At 45.8% G+C, this 13032-nt stretch overlaps 1 protein-coding gene across 1 annotated transcript in view; it reads left to right on the top strand.

The window, feature by feature from the left end:
- Positions 1-13032, top strand: part of LOC147017584 (mucosa-associated lymphoid tissue lymphoma translocation protein 1-like) — a 101178-nt gene that overhangs the window by 71662 nt on the left and 16484 nt on the right. The window contains 2 exon segments of the mRNA XM_085847315.1: positions 4886-5019; positions 11396-11542. Of these exon segments, the coding sequence (XP_085703441.1) occupies positions 4886-5019; positions 11396-11542 (281 nt within the window).

A 13032-nucleotide genomic window follows, 5' to 3' on the forward strand; every position in this document is an offset into this window, starting at 1 on the left:
ACCATACGGCCCAATTGTGACCCTTACACAATGCTCAACCCCATTCCTAATGGCCACGAGCACTATTTAATACTCGCCTGGGAGAAATTTGGACATACGTACACGTGGGTGATGTATAGGCTAAGAGTCGCTGGTCCGCACATCTATTGGAAGTAAAAAATTATTATAACCAGTGACCGACTTCTGGTGACATTCATGATCAGATTTCTCCAAACATCCCTATATTCTGCACTGCTTTTCAAAGCTCTGGTCGAGACAGCTTGGTTGCAGCTTTTCCTCCATCCATTAGGAACATGCAACTAGGAAATGCAAGTATTGTCTCTTCTTCCCTCAACCCATGCTCCAGACTTTTGTTTTCTGCACGCATGATGTTTTTGCATTTTTTTCTGCACTAATATTAATAATAATATTAAAATTGGGGGGGGGGGTGGCTGGATGGCCGAGAGGTACACACACTCACAAAGCTGTCTACCCTGGATTTGAACCTCGGCTCAACTATAAACTGTCATCGCTGTGTTTCGCAGGCAGGATGATTCACCAATGTGTGTGCCGTCCCTCGGATGGACGTTGTACCGGGCGTCACATGTGCTGGAATTAGTTGGTGGACGTTAAAGATCCCACGGTGTCCTTCGTGAAGAGTAGGCAAGCTATCGCCGGTACCCTGAACAAATTACAGTCATAATTATTGCTGGGAAGGCAATGGCAAACCACCCACTATAATCCATGCCCAAAAATTGCTTCGGAAGTACCAGCACTCTGTAACGGAGTATGGTGCGTCAGAATCAGAAAAAAAATATATATCAAATTGGTTGTGTGTTTGTTTGACTTTTATGCACTCTGGAATAGCTGGGACAAAAGGAATTGAAAAGTGGTGATTGTACTTGGGGTGTGCACATGAAGGTTTTAAGTGGTTAAACAATTAATCATCCTGGCAGTTGGTGGTGTGGAGGGTCTGGGGGGGAGGGAGGGTTGCGAGGAGACCCCAATTCTCTCGATATGGATGTGTATCGTATAGCGCCACCAAGTAGTGGTAGTCTGTATTCAAGGTTATAAATCATAGATGTTGAGAACCTATGGATGGGTTCTTTGCCAGTGGAATAAATTTTCGATTGTCTGATAAGCAGGTTGTGGAGAATTGAAGGAAGTTGTAGAATGTAGAGGATGATACAAAACGACAGTGTATTGGATGTGTGATTTGAACCTGGGGTCACAGTATCATGAACTGTGCTTAGATGGAAACATAAAATGTATGATCCCATGTTGAAGCAGATCTACTATTGATCTGGTCTTTGAAGATGTTCTTTCAAGCTGAGTCATAGGATGAGATAGGTAACTTGGCCTGTCATGTCCGTCTTATCCACACGTGTTGTTTAGTGATAACGTATTTATTTATTTCAATTACATTTATTTACCATAAAATCCTGATTGCATTTCACTCTTTTGGAAAAAAATATTTGGGGCCTTGTTAGTCTCAAAGGACCAATTCCTTTGAAATATGTACCACTTGATCCACATGATTGCAGAAAATGCCTGATGTTGGCTCAATGGTTCGGGTGGTGGGCTTGGGATCCTAGAGTCCTGAGTTCAAATCCCCCTTGTCTGTTGAATTAATACCAGGTGGGGTTGACTCTGCCTGTCATCCTTCCGAGGTCGGCAAAGATGAGTGCCAGCTTGCTGGTATCCTGCGTCGGAGTGGCGACCCGTCCAGGATTGTGCCCAATAGCCAAGGAGACTGTTTAGGCAGCACGAATGCTCTGCAGAGTATGGTCCCAATGGATGAATGGATGGAGGATTGCAGAAAAGAATAGCTGGCTTTGTCCCCTCATTCAACATCATGCTTCTGCTGCTACTGCACCTGAACATCCTTCTTATAAACTGTATATATTTCTCCACCTGGGATCAAATCCAGGTGGCTCAGAGACGAGTCCTTTACCAACTGGGAATTCTTTCCGCCTCTTAATGAGAGAGTGGCCATGTCGGGAAGCATTTTGTGAGCGCAGACAGACGTGACTTAATTCGTGTATATGGAAATGCATTACTGTGCTACAAAGATAAGTCGAGGAAAGAAAAGACAACTGATTGAATGGTCTGTTGTGGATTTGCCTTTTCGAGTTTGATGTATCGAGTTTAAAGTCAGACTGATCCCTGCTTAGTTTGTCATTCAGGATCGAAAAAGGAACTTGCATGATATTAGTATTGTTTAACATGTTAAAGAGTAGGAGAATTATTGCCATACGAGCCGAAACCCCGTCGCAGACGGATTCCGTTCCATGAGCCCAATATGACAACCAGTGGCGTCTCTTGTAAGAGCCGGATCCCAGTCGAATGTACTCCATGGCCTTACCTAATGAGACCTGCAAAACGTCCTCGTACACGACATTTTTGGTGTACACTACTCCTTGTGAAGAAGTCCCCCGATTTGTGCACGTGTCTACTTTGACGTACAAACACCGTGTCAAAACTTCTCGGGTCACGGTACCGAGAAAAACATGATGCGACCGCGAGGAGGAGCACAAAATTGGTCCTTCAGTATTAATATATAGATTCCTGCCTGGACTGCGGGTAGCAAATGGTCTGGTCTTGGAGGTTCCTCGACACGAGATTGCATTGCTTGCTACCTTAGAGTGTGGTTGCTGTCTGGGCAACTGCTTCCGCACTATAAACAAATTGACCAGGTGGTTTGCATGTTCCATGTGATCGTACTGCACTGTACTACTTTGGATGTGAAGGGCAATCAACTACAACACATCAAACTAGAGACTTCAAAGAACATGATACCCCATGCAGTGTTTAAGTGTATACCTGTACTGTACTTCAATTTAAATAAAGTAATAATCAAATTTTATAAATCCGGAAGTTTAGCGCAACTGAAATGGAATGCAGCATCAACTGGAATCGTACATATGGCCATATTGGCGGTCTCTTCGACACCCTCTCACGTGCCATGCCCTCTCAAGCTATATACCCAGGGATGCAAATTAACGGTCGCCCGGTCGCCAATGGCGCCTAACTTTTGTGCTGGGCGGTTACACAATACTGCCTTACCTGTCCGGCTGGCGAATCACCGGTGATTCCTGTTATTTTGTACAATTTGTACGAGCTTCTCTACTAGAACTAGTGTTTTTGTCCACAGAAATCACCGGTAATTCTGCGGCAGCCATTTTGTCTGTTTTCATCTCGTTCCAAATAACACGTGATTGCGCAAGATTTGACGGTTTGGACGTATTTTCTCATGCCCAGGTTGGTTAAATGAGTGAATTTGGGTGAATGAGTGAGTTTCATGGGTGAGGTTAGGTGAATGAGTGAGTTTGATGAGGCTTTTGGGTTAATGAGTGAGTTAGATGAATGAGTGAGTTTGATGGGTGAGGTTCGGTGGATGAGTGAGTTTATATGTGATGTTGGGTGGACGAGTAGTACCCCCACCATTGTCCATCACCCACAAACCTTCCACCCCATCGTCCATCACACACAACCCCCCACCCCCCATCGTCCATCAGCCACAACTACAACCACCCCATCACCCACAAAAATGCCCCCAGCACTACTCACAACCCCCCTGCCCCCCCATCACCCATACAAAAATGGTCCCCCCCATCACCCACAACCACCTCCTCCCTGTATCATCCCCCCACCCCACTCATCAAACTCGCTCATCCATCCATCCAACCTCCTCCATAAAACTCACTCATTCTGCAAACCTCCTCCATTAAACTCACTCATTCACCCAACCTCACCCATCAAATTCACTCATCCAACCAACCTCATCCATCAAACTCACTCATCCAACCAACCTCATCCATCAAACTCACTCATCCAACCAACCTCACCCATCAAATTCACTCATCCAACCAACCTCATCCATCAAACTCACTCATCCAACCAACCTCATCCATCAAACTCACTCATCCAACCAACCTCACTCATGAAACTCACTCATGTGAGTATATTAAAATTGTTTGATATCACATTTGTGACTTTTGTCTTTATTTTATCAGGCCGGTAGAAATTCTGCTGGGCCGGTAACTTTTTCTAGTCAACGACCCTGCTGGCCGGTGGATAAAAATGTTAATTTGCACCCCTGATATCCATATATTGCATGGTTCTTTTAAATATTATGAAGGAGTTTTGTGTTCCACAGGGTTCAAGTATGTAATTCAATTTGAATAAAAGTTTAAAGAGGTTTAAAGTTGTATGAATAAACAGATTCCGGGTTTTAACGCCGTTTTACCCACTGTCGAACACGTTACATGAGTTTTTCGTGCCGGTTGTTTGTGTCCTTTATAACATCCTTTAAAACAGCAAGTTTCCTGTTTGGAATGATTTTGAATTTTCTTTGACTACCAGGCAGGTAAACAGAGTATAAATTTCATATCACTCCTCTCTGTGCATGTGCGGTCGGGACGGAGTCAGAGACAAAGTACAGTGAAACAGCAAACTTGTCTTCCTGTTCATGTTCAAAATATAATATTCGATTTAAATAAGTTGTTCCTCGATCATAAACTAATCCGACGGACAGACAGACATGAACAAATTTCTTAACCCCACTTTTCGCTTTGCATGTGCTGGGTAATTATGATTATTCAGTGAATTGTTATATTGCTTATTGAGATGATACGTAAGCTAAATTGTAGTTTGATGTGAAAACTCGAAGGTGGCATTAAGGAATGAGAGGAGGAGGACGAGGAGGATAGGATGTAGGAGTAGGGAGAGGGGTAGGAGAGAGAAGGAAGCAATATTTTCTTTCTTGAGGTTCAGAAATAAATGAATGCTTTTTCTGTCATAACAAATGTCCCTTTGTTTTTTTTCAAATCCCCCCCCCCCCTTTCGTTTTAATTGAGTCTGTCTCCCCACTTTTCATCGTGTGATTCTCATGTGTGCATAACAGGTGTCAAGACGCAGAGGCTTACGAGGTGGAGAGACCTGGGCCACGATTAAACAATGGCTTGTTTATGCAGTTTCTTAAGAAACGTCTCCTTGAACCCGCCAAGGTGTCTGTTTTGCTTGACCATGTTGCTGAAGGTGTGTGCTAAATGTTTTTCTTTTCTTTTACATCTCTATTTTATTTATTTTTATTTTATAAGCCTCATCCCTCAGTTGGATTCCTCCTACCTCACCAAGGTTCCTTTTTTTTTCTTTTTTTTTTGGGGGGGGGGGGGGTTGGCTATTGTTGATATCTAAATACAATTGAAGCATCACGTTAACAAAATTTGCTAATTCTTGAATGTATCTTTCACTGTCATGTTCATCACCATCTTCTGCCATTTAAAAGTGGCTGCATAGCACAACCATCGTGTGAAGAGGTTTTGTAGTGTGCTGCGACAAAGGTTTAATACATGTGCTGCTACAAAAGTTGCTTTGGCATTTTTTTTTTTTCCAAGTGCATTTTTCATCATGTCAGGTATAAAGCCTCATGAAAAAGCTAAACTTATACCTGTGAAACCGCACTCTTGAGGCAATGCAATCCCACTCTTCCTCCGTGGTTTTAAAGTGGTAGTGCACCACCATTTCATGTCATCCTCTATCAACCTGTAATTTTTTATACTCCCTTTAACTCTCCCCGATACAAATTCACACAGTCACACGTATATACTGTATTAACTTGGAGATTAATTTAAATTAACTCTTCTTCCTCTTTCGGCTTGCTCCCGTTAGGGGTCGCCAAAGCGGATCAACCGTCTCCATTTCGCTCTATCCTCCACATCTTCCATTGACACTCCAACCACCCGCATGTCCACCCTCACCGCATCCATGAACCTCTTCTTTGGCCTTCCTCTTCAACATCCTTCTCCCGATATACTCCGTTTCCCTCCTGTGCACATGTCCAAACCATCTCAATCTCGCCTCTCACTTTGTCTCCAAACCGTCCTACCTGCGCTGTCCCTCGAATATACTCATTCCTTATCCTGTCCATCCTCGTCACTCCCAACGAGAATCGCAGCATCTTTAACTCTGCCACCTCCAGCTCCGCTTCCTGTCTTATTGTTAGTGCCACCGCCTCCAAACCATACAACATAGCAGGTCTCACTACCGTCTTATATACTTTCCCCTTCACTCTTGCAGCTACCCTTCTGTCACAAATCACTCCTGCAACTCTTCTCCACCCACTCCATCCTGCCTGCACTCTCTTTTTCACTTCTCTCCCACACTCTCCGTTACTTTGGACAGTTGATCCCAAGTATTTAAACCAATCCACCTTCCCCACCTCAACTCCTTGCAACTGCACCATACCACCACCCTCCCTCTCATTTACGCACATGTACTCCGTCTTACTCCTACTGACTAACATTCCCCTTCTCTCCAGTGCGTACCTCCACCTCTCAAGGCTCGCCTCAGCCTGCTCCCTACTCTCCCTACAGATCATGATGTCATCCGCGAACATAATAGTCCATGGAGACTCCAGTCTGATCTCGTCCGTCAACCTGTCCATCACCATTGCAAACAGGAAAGGGCTCAGAGTCGATCCTTGGTGCAATCCCACTGAAACCTTTAACCTTAAACCGGTCCGTCATTCCTACCGCACACCTCACCGCTGTCACACTGTCCTCATACATATCCTGCACGATCCTCACATACTTCTCCACCACTCCCGACTTCCTCATACAATGCCACAACTCCTCTCTTGGCACCCTATCATAAGCTTTCTCTAAATCCACAAACACACAATGTAACTCCTTCTGGCCTTCCCAATACTTCTCCATCAACATTCTCAAAGCAAACATCGCATCAGTGGTGCTCTTTCCTGGCATAAACCCATATTAATGCTCACAGATCGTCACCTCTCCTCTCAACCGAGCTTCCACTACTCTTTCCCACAACTTCATGGTGTGGCTTAACAACTTTATCCCTCTGTAATTTCCACAGCTCTGCACATCACCCTTATTCTTGAAAATCGGAACCAGTACACTTAATCTCCACTCCTCCGGCATCCTCTCACTTTCCAAGACTTTATTAAACAATCTGGTTAACAACCCCACTGCCATCTCTCCTAAGCACTTCCATGCCTCCACTGATACCATCTGGGCCAACCGCCTTTCCACTTTTCATCTTCTTCATAGCAGTCCGCACTTCATCCTTACTGATCCACCCCACTTCCAGATTCACTATCTACACCTCTTCCAACCTTCTCTCTCTCATTTTCTTCATTCATCAGCTCCTCAAAGTACTCCATCCACCTTCTCAACACACTCTCCTCGCTCGTCAGCACATTCCCATTTGCGTCCTTTATCACCCTCACCTGCAGCACATCCTTCCCAGCTCGGTCCCTCTGTCTTGCCAATCGGTATAAATCCTTTTCCCCTTCTTTTGTATCCAATTTCTCATACAGCTCGTCATATGCCTTTTCCTTGGCCTTTGCCACCTCTCTTTTTGCCTTTCGCCGCCACTCCTTGTACTCCTGCCTACTTTCTTCATCTCTCTGACTATCCCACTTCTTTTTCGCCAACCCCTTCTTCCTTATACTTTCCTGTACTTCCTCATTCCACCACCAAGTCTCCTTATCTTCCTTCCTCTGTCCAGATGTCACACCAAGTACCTTCCGAGCTATCTCCCTCACAACTTCTGCTGTCGTTGCCCAATCATCCCACCCATCTTTACCACCATCCAACGCCTGTCTCACCTCCTCCCTAAATTTCACGCAACAGTCTTCCTCCTTCAGCTTCCACCATCTGGTCCTTGGTTCAGCCCTCACTCTCTTCCTCAACCTCACCTCTAAAGTCATCCTACAGACCACCAATCGATGCTGTCGAGCTACACTCTCCCCTGCCACAACCTTACAGTCACTAATCTCTTTCAGGTTGCATCTCCTACTTAAGATGTAATCCACCTGTGTGCACTTTCCTCCACTCTTGTATGTCACCCTGTGTTCCTCCTTCTTCTTGAAATACGTATTTACCACTGCCATTTCCATTCTTTTTGCAAACTCTACCACCATTTGCCCTTCCACATTTCTCTTGTTGAGACCGTACCTCCCCATCACCTCCTCATCCTCTTTATTCCCTTCCCCAACATATCCAGTGAAATCTGCTCCAATCACCACTCCTTCATCCTTGGATACACTCTCGAGTGGATACACTTTCATCCTTGGATACACTCTTGGATATACTTTCATCCTTGGATACACTCTTGGAGCGAGTGCTCAGTTCCTCAATACTGACCACAGGCTTGTTGTAGCAACTCTAAAGCTGCACCTTAAATCCTGGAGAATGGTACCATCCCAGCCTAGGCTGGATGTTGCCAAGCTCAGGGATGAGAGAGTAGCTGAGGAGTTTGCGAACAGGCTGAGTGGACACTTGGGGGGCCTGGGTGCTTTGGGGGGTCCTGAAGAGTTGTGGAGCGCCTTCAAGACCACCGTCCTTGATGTTGCCGGTGGATGTCTTGGAGCTCACCGCAGGGCAAAGAAGAATTTGGTCTCTCAAGGGACACTGGATACCATTGACCAGAGTCGCAGGGCCAGGCTGAATGGCAGAGCTGAGCTGTTCAGGGAGCTGAGGCGTAAAACTGTACGTGCACTGAGGGTGGACAAGGAGGCCTATGTGCGAGGAATCTGTGAGGGGGTAGAGCATCACCTGTGGACAGGTGATTCTCGTCCCGCTTACAGGGGAATTTGCGCATTACGTTCATCCAAGCCCATCCCTCGGAGCACTGCAGTTCGAGCAGAGAGTGGTAGGCTCTTGACAGAGGAGTCTGAAGTGAAGGCCCGCTGGGCCGGTTACTTTGAGCGGTTGTACCAGGCTGATCCCCCAGCTGTCGAGTTGGACGTCAAGGGTGTTACAATCCCTGTTGCTGACCCTCAAATCAACTGTGGTCCACCTTCGCTTGTGGAAACACGGGCTGCGGTGAACCAGTTGAAACGGGGCAAAGCTCCAGGGATCTGTGGCATCCATGCTGAACTTCTCAAGGCTGGTGGAAATGCTGCACTCGTGTCGTTGCATGCAGTTTTGTGCTCTGCCTGGAACACAGGCATCATCCCAACTGACTGGAAGAGGGGCCTTGTTGTCCCTCTCTGGAAAGGGAAGGGTGATCGCCAAGACTGCAACAACTACCGAGGGGTGACGCTGCTCTCAGTGCCGGGCAAGGTCTTTGCTCGGATAATTCTTGATAGGGTTCACCACCATCTGCTTGAGCACCAGCGTCCAGAGCAGTCAGGCTTTACACCAAAGAGGTCAACGATTGACCGTATCCTTGCCCTTCGTGTCCTCACCGAACGCAGACGGGAGTTTCGGCAGGGGCTGCTTGCAGCCTATGTTGATCTCTGTAAAGCATTCGATTCAGTGAATCGGGATGTCCTCTGGAGGATTCTTGGTCTTTGTGGGGTGCCACCAAAACTGATCGATCTGATGTCTGAACTCTACTCTGGTACTGAGAGTGCTGTGAAGTGTGGTGGTACCATCTCTGACTTATTTCCAGTTGTTACTGGAGTTCGTCAGGGATGTGTACTTGCCCCCACACTTTTCAGCACTTGTATGGACTGGATTTTAGGGAGGATGTCGGAGAGATCAAGTTGCGGTGCATCGTTTGGGAATGTCAAGATCTCGGACCTTGATTTTGCAGATGATGCAGTCATCTTTGCGGAGACTTTAGACATCCTTTTGGGGGCCCTCGAGGTGCTGAATGAGGAGTCGGAGCTGCTGGGATTACGGGTTTCTTGGGTCAAAACTAAGATCCAGGCTTTCGGTGACATCTTGGATGCTGCTGTCCTGTCTGTGTCTGTTTGTGTTGAGGATGTTGAGGTCGTGGAGAGATTCACTTACCTTGGCAGTGATATTCATGTCTCTGCTGGCTGCGAGTCAGAGGTCAATAGATGTCTGGGTCGGGCCTGGGGAGTCATGGATTCACTGGATCATGGGGTGTGGCGCTGCCGGTACCTGTGCGGGAGGACGAAAGTCCGAGTCTTCAGGTCCTTGGTACTTCCAGTCTTGCTCTATGGGTGCGAGACTTGGACTCTGACCAAGGATCTGAGACGGAGACTTAATTCCTTTGGTACCAGGTGTCTTCGGAGAATCGTTGGCTATCACTGGTCGGATTTTGTGTCCAACGAGCGGTTGCTGAGAGAGACTCGGATGAGATTTGTTACCTGCATAGTCCGTGAGCGTCAGTTGCGGCTGCATGGACATGTGGCTCGTTTTCCTGACGCTGATCCTGCTCACCAGATTCTCTCAGCGAGGGAGTCTCATGAGTGGAGGAGGCCAGTGGGCCAACCACGTGCCTCGTGGTTGCAGCAGGTTGACCATCATCTCAAGGAGATGGGGATGGGCCTGGCATCTGCCTGGGGGATGGCCAGACGGAGGCCCCTGGAGTACCGGCGGAAAGTGGACGCAGCGGCGCGCTGTTCTGGCACATGCTCCCATACCTGACCTGATACACTCTCCACCACTTCATCTAACTCACTCCAGAAATCTTCTTTATACTCCATCTCACACCCCATATGTGGGGCATATGCACTGATGACATTCATCATCACCCCTTCAATTTCCAACTTCACACTCATCACTCGATCAGACACTCTCCTCACCTCCAATACCCTCTTGACATAATCTTCCTTCAGGATTACCCCGACACCATTTCTCCTCCCATCCACACCATGGTAGAACAGTTTGAAACCACCTCCAATACTCCTCGCCTTACTCCCCATCCACTTGGTCTCTTGTACACACAGTATATCCACCTTTCTTCTCTCCATCATATCAGCCAACTCTCGCCCTTTGCCAGTCATCGTCCCAATATTCAGAGTTCCAACTTTCACCTCCACACTTCTACCCTTCCCCCTCTCCCACTGCCTCCGGACTCGCCTTCCCCGTCTCCTTCTCCTCCTTCGCCCAGCAGTAGCACAATTTCCACTGGTACCCTGCTGACCACCGGTACCGGTGGCGGTCGTTGGTAACCCGGGCCTCGACCGATCCGGTATGGAAATTCGTTTTGTTGTCCGCATAATGATTTGGCATAGGTTTTTACGCCGGATGCCCTTCCTGATGCAACCCTGGTCGCCTCTTACGGCACACAGGGATATGGTACACCTATTCTAACTGGGGCATACACCGGGCCCAGGTCAACTGGTAGTGGAGATCAAGATTAATTTAAATTAACACGGAACAAAATTCAACAGACGGTGTTGGCGTGTTTAGGGTTCCATATACACCGATGGCTCATGATGGAAAACAAGTTCAAATCTCATATACAGAATTTATCTGTCTTACCCAAGAGGAGGTGGTACAAAGCCAAATGAGAGATAACAGAGGGCTAAAAAGTAACCAATTTCTCTGCAGTATTAGACCAGAGAGGTCCGTGCCTTGGCCTCGTTAACAGCCATTGCTATTGCCGAGGATTTTGCTCATCCAAGAAAAAAGTTGAATGTGTTCGATTAAATTTACATTGTTCAACCTACCGTTGTAACCATCAGATATGGGACAATCTCCACTGGCCCGTGGTCGGCAGGCACTTGAGATTCGGAGCAATCTGTCTGAACGGCGTTCTCTCACGGACCCCGTAGCACCGCAACAACCAAGCAAGTCTTGCTCCATCTACCAGCGTTGGGCTCAAGCACATGGTAAGCAATCTGCCCTTCTTATTTTAATGAGCTCTCTATGCTGGTCTCCCTATCAACATTTATTTGAGACTAACATTTTGCTTTTTTGGCTCTTTTTAATATCCTTCATTGTGTGGCTCTTTTTGCTGGCTCACTTGGTCTAACAAATGGTCTAATTGCTGTAGCCTATATTGACCGCAACAGATGCTGGACTGAAACCTTTTATTTCTGGATGCATCAAACGTTGTAGACACTTGTCTTGCAGGCACCAATTTGTTGCATATGGACAAATTTAAAAGTAGGAATGACCTCAAATGATATTGAAAATACACGTCTTTATATAAAACTAGCAGGGGTACCCGACGTTGCCCGGTGCTGTTCTAATCTTGTTGACATTTTGAAGAAATCAATTTTTTTTTCCGATGCTTTTGTGGGGACCTGAAATACTTCACTGCACCCACTAAGGAATAGGGTCTGGGATCATTTAATATTACCTTTCACATAGCTACAAAGGTTTGGGCACTAAAGAGGGGTTTAAAATATATTTATTTATTTATATTTTTCCCTATTTTTGAATGTTTTGTTTTTTTTGGCCGAAAGCACTCCCCAACACTCACTGATGAACCTCTGAAAATTTGATGGAGATCCGTTTGGCCTTCTCTGAGAAAAATCGTGACAGACAGACACACAAACAACTCTCATAATTGATGTCTGAGGGCAAATACCTTCCTTCTTCATTATACATACTTTATTGTAGTTTTCCTAACAGTACCAATTTCAAGGCATTTTCCTCATTGCATAAAATGTCGTTTTGTGACATTCACAAACTATCAAAGGCTATTGGGAGGACAGACATGCACAAGGAGGAAAGGAGGAATTACGCAATAATGAGTAACGATGGCTGCAGAGAAAAACAGAATGGGAAAGAATCAGCATGTGTAGAAGATGACAAGAAATCTTCAAATATCCAATCAACTTTACAAAACAAATGGATCTTATTCACCAAATACCTTTATTGATGTCTAATTACTGTTTGTGAAAGTGGGAGATAATTAATTTAGTCAAATGGTGTCTGTGTGACGGTGTTCAAATTAAATTCAAACACTAACTGTTGAACACATCACATGTGCACATTAATTTGCCATTGTTGTTTGTTCTTGGAGTTTGAGCCCTTTCAAGAACAATGCATGGATTCTTGCTGAAAATGATGGAGATAAATAAACTTTAAATGCCCGGATGTCTTCAGACAACAAAATACTATAGTCAAAGTAACAGCCGAGCTGTTGTTTAATTTAAAATGTTTGTGCCATATTTGTACACACTTCTACATGTCTCCAATCTGTCATCCAAGTTACCTAATGCGTGACTTTCAAACGTAATCCGGCCCAGAAACCCCGAGAAATGGGGTCATCATGGCAGCTGAACGTATATCGTGTGTGCGTGAAGAGGATTGTTACCGAAAATGCTCACAAAGCTTCGAAAAGAAGCTGAAAATATTTATAAACGTACCA

This window comes from Eptatretus burgeri, chromosome 11 (genome assembly GCF_056783735.1).
Source record: "Eptatretus burgeri isolate ZD-2024b chromosome 11, Ebu_testis_v1, whole genome shotgun sequence".
NCBI lineage: Eukaryota > Metazoa > Chordata > Myxini > Myxiniformes > Myxinidae > Eptatretus > Eptatretus burgeri.